Source organism: Ambystoma mexicanum, chromosome 12 (assembly GCF_040938575.1).
Source record: "Ambystoma mexicanum isolate Mex_15411 chromosome 12, UKY_AmexF1_1, whole genome shotgun sequence".
NCBI lineage: Eukaryota > Metazoa > Chordata > Amphibia > Caudata > Ambystomatidae > Ambystoma > Ambystoma mexicanum.
The window spans coordinates 982429259-982453669 of NC_090936.1; the positions used below are offsets into that span (position 1 = coordinate 982429259).

The 24411-nt window shown below is 47.0% G+C and overlaps 1 protein-coding gene across 2 annotated transcripts in view; it reads left to right on the forward strand.

The window, feature by feature from the left end:
- The window catches only part of LOC138514163 (arylsulfatase A-like), a 270214-nt gene that overhangs the window by 221957 nt on the left and 23846 nt on the right, over nucleotides 1-24411 (forward strand). For both annotated transcript variants that reach the window (XM_069629470.1, XM_069629471.1), the window contains one exon: nucleotides 2104-2231. In XM_069629470.1, coding sequence (XP_069485571.1) covers nucleotides 2104-2231 — 128 coding nt within the window. The remainder of the gene's footprint in view (nucleotides 1-2103; nucleotides 2232-24411) is intronic.

Consider the following 24411-nt stretch of genomic DNA (forward strand, 5'->3'; position numbering starts at 1 on the left):
CGACATTTTTTGAAGCCGGACCGTGGAGTTGTCAGTTCGGATGAGGAAGCCATCGAGTAAGAGTTGGTATTCTCGAGGAATAATGAAGAATATATTCTTTCTGACTAACGAACTGAGCAACACGATTCCGAGACCCACGAAGCGCGGAAAAATGGAACTGAGCAACGGACGCTGTGCGAGTCTATTTATACACATGATGACGTCGGCGCTGATACGGAGGCTGTCGAGGGACATCAGCTCGAGGGTCATCGACGCGCAGCGCCCTCTACTGAAACATTTTTTCCGAGGCCAGCAAGCTGGAGATGATCTATCAAGATAAGGAATACGTCGGAGGACACAATCCCTTCGAAACATATTTTGTTTTCATGACCTTTTGGTCTAACACATACTAGTATACATGCATCCCAGTCACTATCACTTTACCTCATGTTTTGTTTCCCTTTTATTGTGACCTATGTTTGTTTTGTTCTCACACTTACTCCCTCTTTGCCATTTCCCATCTTTCCTTTGCCCTGTTTACATGACAAATAAGTCATGTATACCGCGCCTGTACACAAGTGTTTCTAGGCGTGACAAGACCAGGAAGGGAGGACAGAAAGAGGACTAAGCAACAATCTTACTAGGCCTTGTGTCATTCAGATCACGCAAGTGCGGGGGGAAGGAGTGGGAGAAGTGCCAGCGGGGTATGGGAAATTGCAAAGTAACTCTGAAGTGCTGACGGGAGGTGGCTCATAAGTGCAGAGAGTCAGGGCACTGTAGGGTTGCAGATAGTCCCTTAAGTGTTTGGGAGGCCCGGAGGCAGTGCAAGGGCAACTGGTCGTGCAGGTGCCTGGTCCTGTAGGTTCAGTGGGTGGCCAGGTAACCAGTAAGGGCAGCAGATGGGGACATCAGCAAGAGAGAGGGAGAGAAAAAGCGGAAGTGAAAAGGAAGGTCTTGAGTTGTTTCCGGAGCCTTAGGTGGTCCTGCTCAAGTTTGAGACAGGCAGGAACGCTGTTCCATAGGGAGGCCGCAGCCGAGGACAGAGATCTACCCCCCACTCTCTGCCTGGAGAAGCGCCTGACCCTCCCAAGAGTCGGAGGTGGATGAGCGGAGGGCTCGAGAAGGAAGATGCTTAGAAAGAGAAAGTTGTATGTAGTGTGATCCGTGACCCCAGAAAGCATTGTGGACAATGAAGAGTGTGTAGACTTGATCCTCGCCACCACAGGGAACCAGTGGAGAGATTTCAGGGCTGGAGAGATGCAATCTCTGGGCTTGAGGCTATGGACAAGCCTTGCAGTCCTGTACTGGATTAGTTGGAAAGGGCGAAGAGTATAGGCTGGCGGATTTAAAAAGAGGCTGTTGCAGTAGTTCAGCCTAGAGAGGACATGGGCTCTGGAGGCGGTGAGCTTTTGGGGGAAGTGAGAAAAGGAAGACTACCTCCAGAGGAGGTGCAGCTGATAGTGTGACTTCTTAGAGATGTCAGAGATGTGAGGAGAGAAGAAGAGGGTGGTATCGAAGATGACTCCAAGGTTCTTAGCCTCACAGGAGGGTTCAGGTAGAGGGCCGAGAGTGAAGGCAGGAGCAGGTGTCCCAATGAGGAGGATCTCGGTCTTACTGGCATTAATACAGAGATCATTAGAGGCACACTATTCCTGAATTCCGGACAGTCAGTCAGGTATGAGAGAAGGAGCAGAAGAGGCTGATATCTGGGTGTCATCCGCATAACACTGAAACACTTTTTACCATACAGACCATGGTCTGGATTACACCCGGGGTGGGGTCACAGTTCACCCAAAAGGACAAGGTTTCAGCGCTCTAAGACCACTAGAGGGGTGATGCGAGTAGTATAAAAGCCAATTAACATAACATAACGTTAATAAGAAGGTGATATTAGTACACATAGGATGTCAACTGGACTCCTTTGAGGGGCATTTGCTTTCATCTTGGTTGAGGTTAGAGAGTCAAAGGACAGTTGGAGCCCCTCTGGGAAGGCACACTCTTAGGGGAAAGGTTGTGAATCTTTGTTCTTTAGAGTTGGTTTGGGTTTTTCATTATAGGAATAACAAGTTGTTTCTAGCTGACATGGAAAGGCATAGGTCTGTAATATGTTTTACTTTTCTCTAGGAGTGACCCATGAGCTGGCAAGCACATTGGATATTCTGCCAACCATTGCAACATTGACCGGTGCACATTTGCCCAATGTCACGTTGGATGGGTATGACATTACAAATCTACTTCTGAAGGGCAGTCCGGTAAGTCATTCTTTTATGTACACTTTGCCAGAACAACTGCAATTGTTACTTCTGTAGTCTTCTATGCAGTCTTGGGATCCTGTTCAGTGCATTCTGAGCTCTTCTGCTGGTGGTTGTTTTTTTACGTAATGTGGCTAGTCATGCCAGTGATCGTTGTGTTCAAAAATGCACCTGTGTTTGTGGTGCTCATTAGTGTGCCTGGGTTTACAGTCCATCATGGGGCCTGGTTACATCTGGATCCGCATTGGGGCCTGATAGTGGTGTTGTTCTCTAGAACCTTAAAAAGTGTGCTCGATGGAATTACCAATAATGATCTCGGACCCAAATAACCGAACAGACACACTCAAAGAATATGGCAAAGTACTACTTTATTATTAGCCTAAATAAAGTAGGGCAATCTGGCGAACAACAAACTGTAGTCCACGCACTCACACTTAAGTTTCTATTATACAGATGTTTTATACCTCAATGTCCGTCAGCTGTGACATCCTATGTGGCAAACTGTACAACCTATTAAAGGGAGGGATTGGTTAAGGGAACATATACCTATATATCACATAAGTATTAGTAATATCACTGGATGCCCCTTATCTGGTAAGCACGCCGTGAACCACTTCTGAATACGTAGAATACAGGTTATAGCAGAATAACAGTAGCGAGCTGGCCTGTTGTATAGTGTGTTGCTACATAGGCCCTATGATTGGTTGGCATTCTCTCCCAACCTTGGACCTTCAGCTCGCTAGCAGCTCATAAGCAAAACGAAACCCAGGTGTAGAGAGCAACATCAGACTACTACCTACTTGCCCAATTAGTCCATCTCTCGTCGTTCAGCCCGTAAGCCATGGCTTCTCCTTTGTAGTTGACCTTGCAGCCTGTTCTCTAATCTGGGACTTTCAAGGGAGTCTATGTACCCCATTGTCTTTCTCTAGAGCTTAATGAATAGCCCTTGTTTTCGACTTCTGAATCGCTTGTGAGGAGACCACAATTTTGTTTACTGCTATTTGATTTAATTGTGCTTGGTGTTCTTACTCCTCTTGACCTCTAAAGACTTGATCACTCCACCTTGAATATGCTGATCGCATCCTTGATTCTCCAATACTTGGCACTTGCAGATGTTTTCTTCTTTGCTTAATCTAAGGGAAATATCTTGCGTACATGGCTTCTCCTCTTGACTCTCTTTGTGCCTTGCAATTATTCCTTGATGTGGCATGCTTGATCCCAGGCCAGTAGACTCTTCTCTGCTCCTCACACAAATCTCTTTTTCCAGCATCTCCTGACTCTGCAGCCCTGGTCTGTCTCTGAGTTAGATTGATTGGTTTCAACACGAGTCCGGCGTCAATCCTTTTCTCATGGCTGCTTCAGTCATGTTATACTTTCTTCTGCAACAAACCTTTATATTTTTCATCTACCTTGCGTTTCTGCATATGTACATTCACTTCGTCTCTACTCACTAATTTCATTGGTGCATATGATTTCTTCGTATTCAATTGCATGTGTCTCTTGTTGCTTCAGTTACTTCTTCATTCTTTAAGTATTTGCATATCGTTTCAGTGCATCTTCGTGTCTTTCCTTCCTGACGTCACTCTACCCTCGTCCGATTTCATGTATAGCTCTTTGATGTCCAATGGTATGTGCAGAAATACTTCCACCCTTTCAGTGTGAGGGCACATTTGATATGGCTGTCTAAGTGCATATTGTTTCTCATACACTCGATGCAGTATTGGGACAATACCTGATGTCCCACATAGGGATCTTCTCCTATTGTTCTCAGATGATTGAGGTCAGGGGGCTGGAGCTAGGGATGACGTGTCCACCTACTCCTCTACATTCCCCCCTCTGGTTGAGTCCTCGACCACTTCCTCCTTTTCAATCTTCATCTTTTCTTCGTACTTTGGTTTCTTCGAAATCCATACTTTTGTCACCTTCCTCAGGTCACCTGCATTCTTTATATGCTCATCCACACTCCAGGTCATGTGACCACATTCTCCAGTCGGTTGATAGAATACCCAATGTCCAATATAGTTCTTATGATCCTTTGGGTAATAAAACTTCATCCTTGGGTCCCTGGGTGTGCAGCTACCACACCATCTCCCTGCTGAAGTATCAGCTGGTTACTACGTGCCATCTGTAATTGGAGCCAAGCAGATTGCAGAAATAATCACACTCAACTTCTGACATGTCCTTGTTCACCTTCTATTCAACGTGGGTGGCTTACCGGCAAAAGTTCCCACAATTATTACAAGGCTACTGACCCTTCTTGCAGTATGCCTAACGAGTCATCACACTCCAGCTCACTGTACTAGATGTATCAATCTTTTCACACAAGGAATGAGAACAACTGAAGGTCTTGCAGGAAACTCAGCTCCCGACTGTAAGCCCTTGAGCAAGATGTTCCAACCGACTGTAAGCCCTTGAGCAAGATGTTCCAACCCACTGTGCTGCATGCAGCCGACAGATCCAGCCGGGTTTGCATTTCCAGTTTGTCAGATGCCTCTAGGACCAAGTCTCTGTTTGGTGGCATCGCTTTTAAAGGATTCCCCCCATAATTAAGACCTCCTGAAGATCCACGTTATTAAGGTGGTGAAACACGTGAATAGGCATAGAGTTTTTTCAGAACACGATGTTGTGAGACAGTAAAAGAAGAGACAGACAGCAACGAAAATAGTGTTTGCCGCACAATCTAAACAATTTTTGAAAACTCTTCTTTTTGTTCTCACGGGTGGTGCCCTCAGTCTGAGGTGTATGGTTCCCATTCACAACGATCATTATCTTCATCCCAACACCTTTCTTAGCTGTCTTCATGCATTGTCCTATAATGATCCTTATAAGACGGAGTCCTAGCAATGCCAACACTAGTATTGCTCCAAATAGCTTGAAGGCATTTGCCAGCCAAGTTGGAATCCATGCAAACCGAGCCGGAAACCAGTCCTCTCCTTCTGTCGTATCAACTTCATCCTCCCATCTTCATATGCAGGGTTGTCCGCATAGTTATTGCTTCTGTCAGGGTTCCATTTTCTCCATCATGGGCAGGTATGATGTAAAGCCAGTATGCCCGATTTTGACACACACGCCTCCTTACATTGATGTAATTAAATCCAGGACATACCTGTTCTGAAGGGTCATAAGCCGGATGGCCGTCAGTTTTTTCTTTGATTACATTACATAATTTTATTATCACATTGATTGTTTGTAACAGCTCCCACCTAGTGATCTGCAGCCACTTGGCATTCACTGCAGTCGGGAGTCCGGGCATGAATATAGTTGTAAATATCATTGCCATCTTGCTGAATAATTTATGCTCCGCTGGAATATTGTCATTGGCTTCTATTGACTTTGCTGAGAAATAGTTCTCCCTCTTCAGCCGACGGAGGTTGAGCAACCTCTCCTTTCTCTGGTATTCATTTATTTTTGGGAACTATATGAAGGTCACTTTGGAGAATCACTGATGCCGAGCACACTGATATAACTAGAAAGAGCAATGGTGGATGGGTTGGTACCACAAAACAACTGCAAAAGCTCAAGATCTCCCGCTACCAAAACTAATACTAAAACTCAACCCTCCGCACACACAAACTACATTACAGACAACCAGAACTCCTCAGCACAGCAAACAGCACATACCTCACAACACTGTAACAACAAAACAGCACACCAAATCCTACGCAATACCACATGACGATCGCCTCCCGAAATCTCAGCTCCCTTGCTCTACTCCCGATACGCCCACTCCGATACGCCCACTAACATTACCCCTCCCCCTTACTTTTTTTCACAGAGCCTGCAGAGCCCCGTGAGACCAGGCAAGTGACACCTGTGCGCAGTATAAAACATTAAACATTAATGCAGGAACATGTATGACCACGATAGAACATATTCCTCCTCAATTCTTGGGCAACAGCGTATATGCTCTGGATCCACAGGCCCAATATCAATCCATCAGCACAGCAGTTCCTCCATTCATTCCTAGTACTTCGAGTTTCTGCTTACATCCTTTACTTTCTCCAACCAGAACCAGGCCTTATTTGAGCATGGGACAGATCTTATTGCCAAGATTACATGCGTAGGCAGAAGGTTTAGTTGCGCTCTCATGAACATGCTTCTCAGTGATTTGTCTGGGAATTTAATGCTATATGCTTGTGATTCCGTCAGTTTTTTTGGAGCCGTCGGAAGGTGGCTAAACAGTTTGTTGGATGCTACTGTTTCGTTAGTGTTGTTCCAATCCCATTCTTCCATTTTTTTTTTTACTCTCGGAGGATTAGAGATTAAGAGCCTCATTACGAAGTCGGTGGTAAGGGGTTAACGGCGCCGGTAAGGATGCCGGTGCCATTAACCCCTTACCACCGCATTACGAGGTCCCTTAGCGGGAGCCGCTAAAGGACCAGGGAGCTAACAATAGGCCCGTTATTAACCCATTGGGCCTCATTACAACTCAGGCGTTAAGGGTTAACGCCGTCGTTAACCCTTAACGCCTGATTCCGATTTTAACGGCTGCTTTTAGCAGCCGTTAAAATCCATGGCGCTAAACCGCCTTGGTGTTAATTACGCCACCGTAATTTACGGTGGCGTAATTAGCGCCTTCCCCACTCCCATTATGCCCTATGGGGCAAAAATGGGAATGGGGAAGGGTAAAATGGGAAATGGGGATTTACCGCCCCACTCACCTTGGAATGGGGCGGTAAATCCGCCATCCACCATGGTGTAAACGTAGTTTACACCATGGTGGTCAAGTTGGCGTACTTACCGCCTGGGTCGTAATGACCCCCATTGAGCCCTATGGGGGCTCGAATGGGAATGGGGATGGGTTCCCTGAATGGGGAAATACCGGGTCCTCCAAGGTTGGAATGACCCGGGAAGTCCCCATTCAGGGAACCTGGACCCGGTATGCGGTATGGGGGTAGCCATGGTGCTAATAGCACCATGGCTACCTCCATACTCGTGATGAGGCCCTAAGTCTTCCTCACTGCAGGCAATACGATCAAGTTGGGACTTTTTAGCCAACACCCACGTGTTTAGCATTTGACAGCAACCACTTTTGATTTCCTCTGCAATCAGCTGGTAGACTGCCGGGCTGTCGATCAGGGTTTTCCTGAAGAGCTGCATACTTCTCTGTTCTACTGTTGCTAATAGAGAAAGTAAGCCAAGTTCACACCTGATAGCTGCAATGGAAGTGGATTTAGGTATGTTAAGGACTGATCTCCACAGATAGCCTTCCAACTTTGGCCATATTGTTGCTGGGATGCTGGGGGTTGCGTCCATACCATAAGCAAAAGATGGCACCACTATTGTTTTAGAAAATTGAATTGCAGGCAGCAAAGAAAAAACCTTCTAAATGTTCTATCAATTGCTCTAGTTTTAGCTGTTAAGTCCCAAAGGGTCTGTTACATTTTCGCTTCTGTTCTGGAGCTGTCGATCATGACTCCCAAATATTTAAATTGTACAACAGTTTCAATTTTTGTGTTGTTTAAAGTCCAATACAATTTCTAATTTTCTTTTGGACATTTTTCCAGTATCAGAATTTTTGTCTTCGACTTGTTTATTTCCAGATTACTTTCTTCTATATAGTGCGAGAAGTTGTTCAGCTGATGCTGGAGTCCGATAGGGGTTTGATCCAGCAGGATCATATCATCGGCGTAGAGCATGCGGGAGATGGTGCACTGGCCTATTTTTGGAGGAAATGATCTTACTGTATTTTCAGTTTCTTTAAAGTCCCCCAGAAAGGTGATGAAAAGAGCCGGGGCTAAAGGACAGCCCTGTTTTACTACCATTTAAGATGGTATTTCCTCTGACAGAATGCCCTATTGACCCGCATTGTGGTATTGGTGTGTAGGGCAATCACAGGTTCCAAGATCGACAGAGGGCACTTCCAGGCTTCGAGCCTATTCCAGAGTTTCTCCCAGTCTACTTGATGGAACACTTGGGTCAGATCGATAAATGCTAAGAAAACTCTTGGGGCGCCGGCTTTGATGTTATTTTTGATTATGTTTAAAAGCAAAATGATCACCTACGTGCCCGCGTTCTTCAGAAAGCCAGTCTGGAACGGGTCAGCACTAGGAGAGGATCTTGCCCACTTCTGGAATCTTGTGAGCAGCAGAGTTGCAAAGACCTTTCCAATGATGTCCAGGGGAGCGATTGGACGGTATTAACCGGTTCTTCTCTGTTGCCCTTTTTGAAACTGGGTACTACCACCGCTGAGGTCCATGAAATTGGGACTGATTTTAATTCCACACAGCGGCGGAAAATCTTGCTGATAAAGCTTGTCCATTCCTCAGGGTGGCATTTTAGGTCTGTTTGTCAGACCGTCAGGTCCTGGGGCTCTTGAGGATTTTAGTTTTAGAATTGCTCTTTTGATGTCATCTTCGTCTGTTAGGTCTACCCATGATGCATCTGACTTTTTCTCAACTGCTGGAGGATGGTCTCCTGGGGATTCAAAAAGGTTTGTAAAGTAAACCGATGAGATGCTCACAAACTATGTAGCTGAAGACAATTGGGTGAATTACTTTACAAACCTTTTTGAATCCCCAGGAGACCATCCCATCGGTTTGGAGGTCTGTTTTCTTTATTAGTACCCAGCGATAGTCGAGCAGAATGCAACATGCATTCTAATTGGCTCTCGCCAGGTCGTTACCCAGCCGAAAAACCTTCGATTCTCGGCCGGGATTCCAGCTGCCTTGTCCTCGGTGTGGGGCGTGGCAGCCCCTCAGCCAATGAGGAGGCTCGAAGCGGGGCCATCCCCGCTCCGAGCCTCCCCACGGCTGAGAGGCTGCCTTGGCCCCCCTGCCAGGGACTCGGATAAGGCTTTTTTTTAATTGTTTTTTCCCCCTTTCCTCCCTCGTCCCTGCCCTCCCCACCCCACTTACCTTCTTGCTCCTTCGTCTCCGGTGGGTGACGATGGCAGCCTCCAGCCCTGTGGAGAATCGGAGCGGGGCCTTCCCCGCTCCACGCCTCCACACGGCTGGAGGCTTCCATCTTCCCCCGCCGGGGACGCAGGTATGTTTGTTTTTTTTTGTGGTTTTTTAATTTTTTTAAAAAAACTTTTTTCTTCCCCTCCCAACCCCACTTACCTTCTGCTTCTTATTTTTCAGGAGTGGAGGGGCTGGGAACACTTCTGTTCCCAGCGTGTCTGCTCCTGATGACCGCCATGGAAAGGGAAAACGGACTCCGTTTTCCCTTTCCCAGCGCCATTTTCTTGGTCGTTTCTTTTTTTCTGTCCGAAACGCTGCAGCGTTTCGGGACAGAAAAAAATGCTTTTAGTGCCCCGGTCACGCAGATATTGCGGGCCAGTGTACAAATAGCTATACGCCCCTCGCGGCAGGGGCATTACTGACTCTGGTAATGCCCAGGGGCCTTCGTTACCTGAGTCGGTAATGCCCCCACCGCTCGGGGCATATTGCTTAATTAAGGCCCAAAACTCCAGTGATTTCTTGTTATTTACGATTTTTAACATTTCTTTTGCGTCGTTTTGGTAGAGACTGATCCTCTGACTTTCAAGCCACGATTTGTAAGTCTTCATCTCCTCACGCATGGCATTCCTAGTTGAACGCGTATTGTGCTTTAGAACCAATCTTTTCATTTGCCTTAATTGCCTCCTTCTCTCCACTAAGATCTTGTAATGAACATGTTTTTTGCACTTTTTTCTTTTGCTAAAGTCGGTCCCACTTTGTAAACCAATAGCAGAGGCTAGTAGTTTATTCTTGATGCTGTTTTACAGTTTGTCTCTCCAGACGCTTATACTTTTCTGTTAGGTCTAGTATATCGGAGGCCGTAAGGCGAAGGCGCGTCTGCTGATTATTTACTCTGATGCTCTTCTTGTACGTTGTTTTTTGGGGACACCTGGTATTCCATGACATGGTCAGCAAGTTGTGATCACTTTCTTCGGTTCTGATCACCTTAGATGCTGAGATTAGGTGTAGCAGTGCGTGTGCAATGAAAATGTAATCCAGAGTAGCCGCTGTGTTATCTCGCTCCCAGGTGGGCAACTGTGGCTTATATTCTTGTAGCCATGCCACGTTGTGGAAACTGTGTGAATTCAATAGGTCTAGCCATATAGCCCCCAGCTCCTCGGCTAGTGACCCTGCCAATTGCTTTGCCCCACTCCGGCTAGGTTCGACGCATTTGGCATTTAGATCGCCACAGATGATTTATATGAGTTATCTGGTAATCGACGTATATTTTGTCAATAACCTCTGCCACTGATGCACAGAGGTTTTTGTCCGTAGTTCTTTGAGGATTCCAGTATAGGGTGATGATTGCCATCTGGGTAGTTTCTCAAGTCTTGGAGTGCGGTTTGAGGTGTTCCCAAGATACAAGTACTGCTAGTAGTCGGTAGGACTCCGCAAGTTTTTTTATGACACTAATCCCTGATCCAGCTCGCACAGCGAGGAGGCCTGAGGATGGCTGGCCCAGTAGTCCTTTCGAGGCCGGAGAGATCTCGATAGAAAAACCATCGAGAGATGGTTTCTCAACCAACCAGGTCTCTTGGAGACACAAGATGACAAAAACCCCTAGGTCAGGTCCATCCAATTTTGTCAAGTGCATATGGCCTCTGGTGTTCCTAGACCCCATAATCAATGTTTTCTCTGGAGAGTTGACAGTCTTGCAGGTGCGAGTCTTGCCGCGTCTGGTTACGGGAGTGTAGTTGCTATCTGGTAAATTTGCTAGTTAGAGCTGTAGGGAGCCATGCCCATGGTCCCTTTTTCATCTTTTCATCACTGTATTTTTTCGTTGTTTCCTTTGTAAGTACTTTGTGCCTATGATTAGTAGGACTGTTTTATGCGGCCTCAAGGCTTCTCGACGATAACTGGTTCCCCTGTTTGTCTTTACTTCTGTGCCTTTGTTCGCCCATGCATACGTCTGCCTTTCTCTCAATCTATTCTCGTCCAAGTGATGTCGAGTTGGTCTGTGTGTTTCCGACCTATCGGATTGAAGATGGATCCATCTGTATCATCGGTCCTCAGGGGTTCTGGGCTTTTCCCCCATCTGTTGTGCTGGTAAAGGTCTTCTGTCTTCGATACATATCGATAATTTTTGGTCGCCGTTGCTCGACCTCTTGAGCGATTTTCAGGATGTTTCCCTGTTAATTCAGTGAGACGGAGTCCCATATGCTCAAGTTCTAAGTCGACTTCTTTAGACACGTCTTGCACCGAAGAAGCTTTTATATGCAAATAAGCTTTTGTTTTCTGGTCCCTATGATAGGCCTCGATCAGTGTGAACTCGTCAGTTTTTAGAGATCTAAGTTTCCGAACTTTGCTTAGCAGGTAAAGAACTGTTTTTCTGTTCAAGACCAAGTCTTAGTCATTGCTCGTTACTTGCTCTAATTTGAAGGTTCGGGTCTCCACCGCTTGTTTGTGGTAAGTTTTGACACATGGATAGGACTTTTGGCTTTCAAGCTGTCTTTCTCGTCTTTGCTGTTTCACCGACAGGTAACAATCATTTTGCGGATTAGAACTTGGTCGGGTTTCGTTGTTTACACTTGCTTGTGGTGTGGATGTTTGGTCATTGCGTTGGGTCACTGGTTCTGTCTTTTTTTGAGGTTTCATCGGTTTGTTAAGAATGGAAATCCGGACCTCTGGACGCTCAGTGACTTTACACTTGGGTTCAGGAGTCAAAAAAGTGATCTCAGGGTTGTCTTGTACTTGGTCAGGCGATTGCCGCCACAAACCTTCCTCAGTCTGGACCAAGGCCGCTGTCAGTGGCCAAGATACGGGCTTGTGGACTTGTGGTCCGTAATCTAGGGCCAAATGTTGCGTTCTATCCATCAGAGATTTTTCTGGCATAAGATCTTTGACTTTTATTGGTGATTTGACTAAGTCCACCACCTCTACGTCCAACTGGCACATGGCTTTTTGAGCGTTAGGTATGGTTGGCACCCTACTCTTGGTCAATTTGCAGATGTTCTGGTCTCCAATTTGAGGACATTGGGTCTGTGCCGTGATGTCCTTTTGTAGTTAGGTGCAGTATCACTTGGCGTTTTTTTTCTTCCTGCTGTGGGATCGTCTTTATTTTTGTAGTGCCAAACAGCGGAAAGCCCTTAGGGGCGTGAGCCACATTCTGTTTGCTTAGAGGGTACTTGGGCTGCGCCTGAGGTGGAATGTCCCATCCTCTGTGACTGGGTATTTGGTTAGGAATGGTCGAGACTAAATGCCTATTCTGCTCAACTGCTGGCTGGACCAAGATTCCGTCTGACGGGTTATGAATCAACGGAGCCTCACCTGTCTGTTTACAGTTCGTTCCTTTTGTCTTCCCTCCTTTTTGTGTGGGAGAAGTTGTCAAGTGAGTAAGGCGTTTCTGTCTCTATTCTGCTCGTCTGTTTCGAGTGGACCTATGATCGGAGATTTGCTAGATCTTTAAGCGAGGCGAATCTGGTTTCCCACGAAGTTTGTTGTTCCACCGATTTTTGCTCCAAAGCCGTTTTGAATGCATCATAGCTATGATGGTTGTATTATCCTTCAGTGAGTCGTTTAATGACTCATAGAGCTTGCCAAAGGGTGCCAAAGCTATCGTCACTGCTGACCTAATGGTCAGGAGGTCTGGTTTTTTAGACAGAGTATCTTTTAATGATGCAGTAGGAATTTAGCTCAGTCTTCGGTTTCTGGGCGGCATGCACACCACAGGGGTGCGATGATGGTTGGGGCTTAGAGATGGTATTGGAGCTTCACATTGTTTATTCTTTTCTAAGCATGACGACATTAGAGGCAAAACATTTTCAGCTGAACTGTGATGAAGAGGAGAGCTAAAAGGGTTTTCAGCGTTTTTTTTCGTTGATATCGCCCAAGATTTCCGTTTGGTTCGCCCATAGTTGAGCTCCGGCGAGCTTGGTGACAGGTTTGGTAATTGGACCCTGTGTCGGAGAAGCAGGTAGCGCTGGTAGTAGATCTCCCACGGGCACTCGATTCTTCAGAGATTGAGGGACGGTCGCCAAAATCTTTTGTGTGACAAACTGTACCCTCCATTATGTTGCATGCTCATCTGTACAGACCTTATTTCCTCCCTGCAGTTCTGGTTCTGATGATCGAGTATAAGACTTGCAGTTGTTAGGCGTAGCAAGGGAGCTGCTGAAGGTGGGACATCTTGCTTGATGGGTTTGTCCTCCATTTTATCGCAATTTATTCGCTGGAAGCGGCTCTTGTATGGCCTCCAGAATTTCTGCATCCGATAATTCCAGAGACTAATCCAGTTTTCTCTTATACTGCTTCTTAAAGAAGTCTTTTAGGGCACTTGACAATAATGGATTTGGGGGGAGTTTCTTACACATTTCGGCTTTTCTATTTGATGATAACGGTTTCTTTCTCAACGATTTTGGTTACAGAATCGACTTTATCTCGTATTCCCAACTTTACCCCTTTCAATAGGGTGTGGACTTTCTCTTTTCCTCTTCTCTTTGGTAGGGTTTTTGTTCCGAGGGTTGACTCCTGCTTTTGGTGCTTGCCGGTTCTGGTGAAAGTGCTGGAATATCAAGTCTCTGGTTAGCTTTGGTTGTACTTTTATTGGGTGAATCGTCTGCGTGACAATCCAGTTCTAAGTCACACACATCTGACACTGAGCTGGAAGTTATAATAGACGTAGAAGTCAGGTTTCATTTGTTTAGCGTAGTAACGGCTGGAGCACTAACAGGCTTTGCATGGACCAGAGCCACAATGTTTAGTCTTGATCATTCTGGCCCGGTGGCTAGTCTAGCCAAAATGCCCATTGGGGGTATTATAGTGGGTGGGCTTAGGCTGGGGGGTATGTATGTCCCCTCTTTACACTTCTCCACTGAGTCCAATTTGCCAAGCAGGCCAGGGATGGGAACTTCAGAGCCCCGGTCGACTAGCTCTCCAAAACCGCTCTTCCCACTGCACCCCGCTGAGCCCTCAACCCCCAAGGCAGGCTCTGGGAGGGACCGTCCTCCGATAATCCCTCCCAAGTCGCCGTTCGCAGATGCAGAGCCCCGGGGGCAGTGGTTTGGTTCTGGGAGCAACGGGAGAAGTGGGTGGAGCAGGTAAGTCTCTGTAAGCCTCTCGGCTGGAGTTTGTGGGTGATTTGTTAGTCGGCGGTCACCATGCCCGTCTCCATGCTGGGCTCGCAGTGTTCATGTGTAGCGAACTCCCTCTCATCAGGAGTGGGCGCCAACGCCTGCGAGGCAGAGTCTCTCGAACGGGCCTGGGGAAACGGCTGTAGTAGATCAGCGGGTGTTAGAAGTCGATGGCCCCCGCCCACTGTGGAGTCGGAAACAGCGCAGGTCTTACCTGCGCAAGCCAGAGATTTCCTTTCCAATTGAGGGTGGTGGCTTCTCAGTCGGCGCCCGTCCACTTCATCACCCGGCTTAGATTTCCTTGCAAAGTCTATGTCCGAGAAGGGGCTGCAGATTCCATTAACTTTCCAATGACTTCCAAGGACTGCAGTCACCTCTGCAGATCGTTCCCCGGACCGCTCCGCGGCGTATGTAGAGCTTAAATGGGACCTCCCACAAAGCAAGGAGAGCAACAACGGACTCTCTGAAGAAACGTGTAGAATGACTGCCAAGGACTGCAGTCACCTCTGCAGACCGCTCCACAGCGTATGTAGAGCTTAAATGGGACCTCCCACAAAGCAAGGAGAGCAACAACAGACTCTCTGAAGAAACGTGTAGAATGACTGCCAAGGACTGCAGTCACCTCTGTAAAACACTCTGCGGCATATGTAGAGCTTCAATGGGACCTACCACGAAGCAAGGAGAGCAACAATAGACTCTCTGAAGAAACGTGTAGAATGACTGCCAAGGACTGCAGTCTTTATTTGTTCTCCAGTCAGGGATGAATATATAAGCATCTGATTCGTCCAGCCGATCTCTTTTTCAATCTTTTGTGTTTTCACATAAGCATCTTGATATGAAAATGTTCTCCTTGATCGCCATCATAGGGTCCACCTCCCTTCAAATTGTCCTCTAGTTCTCTAGTTGTGCATGCTGCTAGATGGTTGAGGCACTTTGTTTGCGTAGTGTGCAGCTATTTATTTTGCAATAAATGTTCTGGGTGTATTCATGGCATAGAGGATGAGAGACATACCTAGCAGCTTTCATCTGATGTTCTCTCTACCACCTCCTTCATGTGCTGATGCCACATGTTATTCTTTAAATGGGCTGAATTATCAAGATGTGAGTTTATATTTTCATGATCTTAATCAACATCTGTTTGAAGTCGAACAATTTGTTTAGTAAAATCAGGGAAGATGCTACTCATGCTTTTATTGGGGATCCCAAGAAATGAACTGTATCAGCATTTGTAATCATTGTGTCTAAATGCCAATATAATGAGGAAGAAAAAACAAAGCATAATGTAAAATGAAATTACAATTACTATTCCATACAAACTCATCAATGTTATTGATGGTAGTGAGTCTCTTACATTTTGGAGCCTTCCCATCTTGTTTTAATTCAATAGGTAACTTTATTTTTTGTAAATCACACTTTTTTTTATCAAAAACTGTTGAATAATTGCCACAATTATTCTGAAAATTATTGTTTTTAGGATTGCCAAGAAATGTCACAATGTCCACATGTCGTCAGAGCTGGGTAAGACTGTAATATAAAGGTAAAAACTGCATACAAGAATGTGTGCAATGTTATTATGATTGGCAGCATAGAAGATGCAGAGTGCTCTATTTTTGGGATTTGGTACATCAACACATTGGGCCTCATTACAAGTACTCCGGTCCGGAATTAACACTGCCGGTAAAACCATACCGGCACCGTTTTCACGTCCGCCCAATCATGACCCGCGGCCCCGGAAATAGCACCACCCCCATCCGCCACCGCGGAAATAAGTGTTCCGTTAAGTCCGTCTGCACGGAAACCCCTCCGTTACCGGCAACACGAAACACCGCGAGCATCACAACTAGCGCGGACACGGAAACACCGCCAGAAAAATGGCGTTAAAACCGTGATCACGGTGGCGGTACCGCCGCCACCGCGAACATGACGTTAAACACTGCCTGCTGAACTGAATCAGGGCACAGGTGCACCAAATCAGCCCAGCTGGACCTAGCAGCCCACTGGGAGCCTACAAAAGGGCCACACCCAGCCCAACACAACACAGAGCCATGCAGGCAGCAGCTCTAGTAGCACTGGGACTGGGCCTACTCAACCAACAGGCAGCACTGCACATGATGGCAGTAATGGCGCAGAGGAGGAGGAGGAGGAGGAGGCGGAGGAGGCGCAGGCGGAAACCAGCCAACCCTGCACCTATGGCAAACCCCATTATCCAGCCGGCCCTACCCCGCAGGCAGCCAGCAATACCACGCATCAGGGCCTCACCCTGGAACCTCACCCCAGGACAGATCCACACACTATACCGGCTGGACCGGGCAACAATACTGCACATCACCGCCATGATTGAGGACGACATCAGCAGCCAAATTGACACCCCCACCGCCATCGCCCCCCTCCTGAAGGTTGTGGCAGTACTGCATTTCCTTGGCACTGGCACCTATCAACACACGGTTGGTGAGCTGCACGGCATATCACAACCCTGTTTTTCAAAAATCCTGGTACAGGTACTGGATGCCCTGTTGCGCCATGTGTCAGAACACATAGCCCTACCCCGCACCCTCCCCGAGGTCATTGCCACCAAGTTGGCCTTCCATGCCATAGCAGGCATGCCAAATTGCAGAGGCGCAGTTGACTGCACCCACGTTGAGCTGACAGTACCACGTGCAATTGAGCTGGTGTTCCGCAATAGGAAACAGTATCACTCGTTGAATGTACAGATGGTATGTGATGCCATGCAACTGATCACACACTGCTGCGCACGTTTCCCAGGCTCAACCCATGACTCAATGGTACTGCGGAATTCCACGTTGCCACGGTACATGGAACGCTATGCCGGACAAAGCACACGGCTATTGGGTGAGTACAGCTGACAATGCACCAACCCTGTCGAAGTGGTGTGTGTGTGTGTCCAGGCCAATGAGCATTGTGAGTGTGCCGCTGTGACCGCACATGCATCACCCCCCCTTCCATCTGCCAAATACACAGCGGATACCAAACATCACAAAGGAAGACATGACAGGTCACCACAATGTGCCTGTGCACACCCTGCCACAGCCGATCCCGTCACTGTCCCATGAACCTTGTGCCACTGCAGACACAACACCCTCAAATGAAACACTGCCCTCAACATGCACGAGATGCCTGTAAATGAGACGTCGTGCATTTACTACTTCAGTACAGTGGAGTCACTCTGCCATGTGTGGACAGCACTGCACTGCGACATGCTCACAATCAAATGTCACCCGCAGGGCACAGTAGACATCCACGTAAATGTGTTGGCCCATATCCAGTTTCCGACATACATCCTGATGCCCAATATACACCTCCAAACACTGCATGGCACATATGCATGAATGAACAATGATACAAGATTGCACAGCATCAGATGAGTACATGATGCCACAAACACTGACATGTTCCCCCATCTACATCCCATGTAGGTGATGCCAGATATGCACTCACGCCATGGATGATGACACCTGTACGGAGACAAAGGAACAGGCATGAAGAGGCATACAATAGGGCACATGTCCGCACACGTGGAATGATTGAGAGGACATTCGGACTGCTGAAGGCACGTTTCCGCTGTCTGAGCAGATCTGGCGGATCACTGCTGTACAGCCCAGTGAAGACAGGTAAAATCACACTCGTATGTGCCATGCTGCACAATATATGCCTGCGCAGGAACATCCCAATGCCACCAGACGCAGATGGGGATGGGGATGGGATGGCACCACCTCCCCCTCGGGGTCCACTTGATGGCCAGAGAGCATGGGATGGCCTGATTCGCATTTACTTTTGAGACACAGCACATTCACAGCAATGCACGAACATGGTGACGACAAATGATTAGTTGCACTGCCAATGAAATGATCAATGTCCACACATGTATGTCTTGATTTCAAATGGTGATATATTGATGTAAACACAACAGGGAACTCCCCCCAAATCCATTATTGTCAAGTGCCCTAAAAGACTTCTTTAAGAAGCAGTATAAGAGAAAACTGGATTAGTCTCTGAAATTATCGGATGCTGAAATTCTGGAGGCCATACAAGAGCCGCTTCCAGTGAATAAATCTCATTGTTCACTGGAGGTGCAAGTGGAGGTGCATTGGTTAGGGAAGCTGTACACCCGAGCCCACCCACCACCCAAACGTACCCACCCCCACCCAGGCCCCATTGTTCAAACCCCCAAAACTACCTCCCCCACCACCCAACCGTATCCACCCCCACCCGGGCCCCATTGTTCAAACCCCCAAAACTACCTCCCCCACCACCCAAACGTGCCCACCCCTCTCACACTCTTCGAGTCCACGTGTGTCCTGCACTGCCCCACACACATGCCATCACTTCCGTGTGCGCCTCTGTGCCTGTGCAACCTTGCCCGAGGGCCCTGTTAGCCTACTCTAGCGCCTCCTTGGACTGGCAGTAGTGGAGCTGGATGGGGTGGTGGTGTTTGATGGCACTGAATCTGGTATTGATGGCATCCGTGCCAGATTTGCCTGTTGCCCAATCAACATGGCCTCTATGAGCCTGGAGGTGTTGTTGTTACCCTCCCGCACATGGCGTGCAAGGGTGACTATTGTGCTTGCAAAGCGTCCAATAGACCTTGACAGGCGACGCACTGAGGTGCTATAGCTCTCCCTCTGCAGCCTAGATTCCTCAAGCTGCCTCTGCACCACCTGGGTGAGGGTAGCCTGCTGCTCCTCCATCCGCTGCATGCGGGTATTCAGCTCGGCCGTAGATGGGGTGGGTGACCTCATGGGACTCCTGAGTGAGGTGGGGCTGAACTCCAGCTGATGGAAGGAACCCATGTCCTCAAATGTGGGTGTCTCACCCTGTGGCCCAGTATCAGAGTGCTCTTGCGGGGCACTGTTATCACTACAGGCCGCCCCCTCTGCAGTGCTGCTGCCTTCTGTGTTGGGTGGCCATGATGGGTTCCCGTGGCACCTGCCTTGCCTCAGGCAGTGTGGAGACGGTGGGGATGTCGGTGGTGGTGGGCGGCACATCTGTTGCAGTTGGTAATGTGGGCAGAGATGCCGAACTGCCGGCAGCATCCTCTTGTGTGGTGGCGGTGGCTTGGGCACTTGCCGGTGCGGATTGCCTGGCCTGTTGTGCAGTGTCACTGTCACTTGATACGGCTGTGGGGACACAAAGGACATGCAATTAGTGTTGTGGTGGTGGCTGATGGGTGCATCACATGCGTCATACAGGTTGGACAATGAATAGTGTTAGTTACATGCATCTGATTGCTGGGGGTATGCATTTTTCTGATGTTATACGGATCATGTGTCCTATGGGCCAGTCATGCACTGCCGGGGGGTGGGGGGGTTGTTAATGGGTCCTTTGGCCCAGTACTGACATCTACATATTCTCATATGGCATTCAGGTTTCACCACTTACCAGCATCTGCAGGTGGGCTCACTCCTGCCTCAGCCTCCCCGATCCCATGGATGCCCTCAAGGTGGAGGACACTGCTGCAATGCTGCTTGCAGCCTCAGTGGGGAAGGGGGTCCTCCGCCTGTACCACTGCTGCGTTGGCGGTGTGTGGATATCAGGTTGCGTACCCTCAGCCTGAGGTCGTTCCACCGCTTGTGGCAGTCCTTGACGCTCCGCAATGTCACGCCCACAGCGGTGCACTTGCGTGCTGCTTCCGCCCACACTTCCTTCCTCCGCTGCTGTATGGCACGCCGTTGATCGGCGCTGAACAGCATCTCTGCATTCTCCACAATATGCTCCACCAGGACAGTTAGCTCCGCCTCACTGAAGTGCTGTTTGCGCTGCCTCTGAGCTGGAATCCTGGCAGACATGCTGGTGGTTCCTTTTGCCTTCTCACAGTATGGATTGTGCTTGTGCTGACTCTGGATGACAATGGATTGTGCTTTTATTTGATGGCCGCCTCTCTGTTTCCTGTTTTGGCGATCATGGTATTTCCGGTTCCGTGTCCGTGGCGACGGAGGCGGACACGGGTTTTGCGCTACTTGTGGCAGCGCTATGTCCATTTCCGTGACTTTTTCCGTGATGGCGGTAACAACGTTTCTTCGTCCGTGTGGTGCGCGCGACCGACAACATGTAATCGGACGGTCTTTCCGCAACGAAACGTTTTTACCGCTGTCACGGATTTACCGCGGTCCGGCCCTGGCAGGTTGTAATGAGGCCCATTGTCTCTTGTTCCTATTTCAAATAGTTCCAGAATAGCTGCAAGTCCATTAATTCCTTATTAGACTTAAGAAATGTCAGTTTTTATTCCCAAGTGTTTTTATACTCCTTAGATTCTTTATCTTTGCTCTTGGTAACCGATCTTGTCTGCATGCGTGAAACTTCTTCTCTTGTTTCACTGTCAAATGCAGGAGGGGTTGAGGTCTCTCCTTTGTACCGTTTGATGTTGTGCAGGTGCAGCCAGGCTCATCTTCCTTGTAGCTTGGCAGCTGTGGGAGTACCTTCTCCCACTGCGTATGGTCCCTGGAAACAGGGTTTTTACCAAGTGCGAACAAACGTTTGTACCAGCACCTGGTCCCGTGGATATAAACTAGGTTGCTTCAATAGACTGTCAGGATTAATTGTTTGGCTGTCTTCTTTAATCCTCTTTGACCCCTCCCTCCGGTTCTTGATCTGTTTAGAAATTAAAGAAACACTAGCGGTCATAGTTGCCAAATAATCATGCATTTCATCACCAAATGTCTTTGCTACGCTGTGGGCTTCAGTTTCTATTCTACTAGGGGGAGCAAGAGGTATTCTCACTCGGCGTCCAGTCACCAACTCATGAGTTAGGTGGTCATCTGATATAGGCTCACTTCACAGTGCATATAATGCAAGGGGTAGGCAATGTAACCACCCGTTCTTTAAAGTAGTTTTGATTTTAGCTATACTGTCTTTAAGGAGTCTGTTTAAACATTCACAAATCCCATTCGCCTGATGGGCAGAAGAGAGCTTATGCTTTATGTTTAATAAAAGATGAGTAACCTGCTCAAATAATTTATTTACACAATGCGGTCCATTGGCAGACCACAGGACTTCGCGCACACCCTATCTTGGAAACACCTCACGCACAATGAACTTGGCTGTGCATGTGGCATTGGGGTACGTGCATGGACCTGCCTCAATCCATCTAGAAAAGGGACATACCACTACCAGCATGTACCTATAGCCGTTGTATGTCTGCAACATATCCACATGATCTATATGTAGGTGCTGAAACGGGCCATTGGGTCTATGGATTGCTCCTCTCACTGTTCGCAAAGTGTGCCGGTGCTGTAAATTTCTGCCACACGATGCTGTTTATAATAATCTGTGCCACATGTTCTAATAAATTTAGCGAAAACCAATCTTCTGCAATTATAGCAGCAAGACTCTTTCGAGTTGTATGCGTGGGGTAGTGAAGCTGCTCCAGCGCTACCCTCAATAATGCTAGAGGCATAACTGGCTTTACAGTGCTATCCTGCCTCCATATTGCCTCAGTTGGGGATAAAGAACACCCTGCTTTCTCCATAAGTCTTGCTCTTCTTGTGGGGCTTTACCTTGTAACTCAATTAACTGAACAATAGACAGCTTTTTAAAACCCTTGTTTACCATCATACACCGTCCTGACATCTGTTTAACGCTTTCTACTTTAAAATCAGAAAAATTTGGGAAATATGCTGCCTTTTTGGCTTCTAAATCTGCGGCTTCATTCCAGCGAGAAATCCTGTCTGTTCTTTTAGTATGGGCTGCACATTTCACGACTGGGATAGCCAAGGGCAGTCTTGGTGCCTCAATAAGCTTATCCAATAGGGACGCATGTTGCACTGGTGTGCCGTCTGCACGGAGGCAGCCCCTCCTTTTCCAGCGTGACAAACCTGCGTGTACAGTTGGCATCCCATAGGCAGAGTCAGAGTACACTGTCCATTCCTCATATCTTTGCAGTACGCGGTAAGCGCCACTAATTCTGCAGTCTGTGAAGAGCAACACAAAGGCAATCTCGCACTTGTTAACTTCCTCAAATTCAACCTCACGGTTCAGCTTTACAAATGCTGATCCAGTATGCCTTTCGCCAGTCGTTTGAACCATCCAATAAAGAGAATTCCCCCCACACCCCAAAGAACATTTTCTCTAACACTCGGAATGTCATCATAGAACTTGGTATACGTTGTGCAGTCATGTACATAATCCTCCTTTCCTACGGGTTCTGCTATGAAAGTTGCTGGGTTCACTATTCTACATCTAAAAATTTTGATCGCAGGGTTCGAAATAATTAACTTATAATTACCTTGTATCCTGATGCCCTTTGTGTAGTCGATGTACTTTTGGGTTTCTCTAGAATAGCAAATAAGGCGTGCTCGACAAATGTCACTGAACACCCCATTGTAATACTTGAAGCTTTTTCAATAGCAAAGGCAGCTAAAGCTTGTTCAGAAGGATAATGCCCTTTCATTACTGGGTCTAAAATCCCACTATAGTAAGCCAATGGTTTGTGTCCACGTCCTAATGTCATTTTCTGTGTGAGGACTGCTGTCAGAACTTCTCCATTTGAATGGGAAATAGGTACAATTCTTCATGATAGTCTGGAATTCCTACCACAGGTGCTGTACCGATTGCCATTTTGAATTCTTCAAATCAGTCAGTCATTTCATCTGTCCATGTTATCTTTCTTTTGTCTACCTGTGCTTCTTTGAAGCCTTTTAAAAGTGGTTGAATATATGTGCTGTAATCGAAATCCCAGAGCCTGCAACAGTTATAGGTCTAAACATTGCATTTCCCTCACTGTTATAGGTCCGGAAGTCTTCATAATTGCTTCTACACTTGCTTCTACACTTTCAGGTGTCAACTTCCTCCGTACTAGGACCTCTTCCTGACAATATTGTAGCTTCCCCTTGTTTAGCTTGTATCCTTTTACAGCTAGTATTGTCATCAGTCGAACAGTCTTCCATACTTTGCTCTTCTGTTTCACTGCACACTAATATGTCATCTATGTACTGAATTATTGGACTCTCGGGCTGTACATTACCCAGCTCCATCATGAAGACCCTGTTATATTTTTTTATTTTTATTTTTTTGCATTTTTAAAGCGCTCACACAGCCCAGGGGCATCGAGGTGCTGTTACATGAATATGTCTTAGTTGCATATTTATCACACGCTTAATACCCAGAGGTTTCTAAGCGCTGACCTGGGGATCAAACCTGTGTTGCTTCGTATTGTCTTGTTTCCAAGGCGAGCACGCTGCCGCTGAGGCAAACACGTATGTTTCAGGTGGGTATTTCTATATGAAAATAAGGTCAAATCTTGTGAGTCCTCATGAAGGGGAATTGAGAAGAACGCATTTTGTAACTATAACTGTAAAATATTTGGCCTTAGATGGGGTGTTGCATAATATTGTAGCAGGATTTGGAACTAAAGGAACCTCTGCTTCAACAATGTTGTTTAGGTGACGTAGATCCTGAATAAATCTCCATGACCCCCCAAATTGATTTCTTCACTGGGTACACAGCCGTGTTGCATGGGGACTTTACCTGCTTCTCTGGCCATGGGATATTGTTTTTCTTGTGGAAAGAATGCTCCTGGTTTAAGCTTGATTTGTAACTGCTCCTACTCCTTTCAACAGACCCTCATCATTTGGACTGTTAGTCCATAAAATATTTGGCACTTTCTCTAAATTTTCCTAAAAAATGACAGTTTCTTTTTCACCATTGCCATTCTCTGCAGTATTTCTCTATTGTCCACTTGAGTGAGACGTATGAAAAATACTAATTCATCATCTGAATAATCATCCCTAAAAAGCTCTTCGTCTGTCAACCTATATCCTTCACTGAGGGCTATCACTGCTCTCCATCTTTTTTCCTCATCGTCTGTCCCATGGACAACCACCCTTTCTTCTCTGACCACTGCTGCTTCTAACTCTAAGGGGATATCCTGTCCTTTTTCATCATCCATAGGTATTTCTGGTCTAAACAAAAACTCTTCAGGTATTCTCAACATTTTACCTACCAAGCTGGGTAACCACATCAATAAAAACCGTCACTCCAAAGAAAAATACTTCTGGCTCTAAAAGGACTCCTCGTAATGTCTTCTGCCCTGTCATGGCTAATATGAACTCTTTCACATTCATATACTGTATCCCTGGAGTGCAACACACTATTCCTTCATCAGTAAAATATATCGTCATGTTACGTTTTGTCATCAAGCCACAACCTAATATGTTA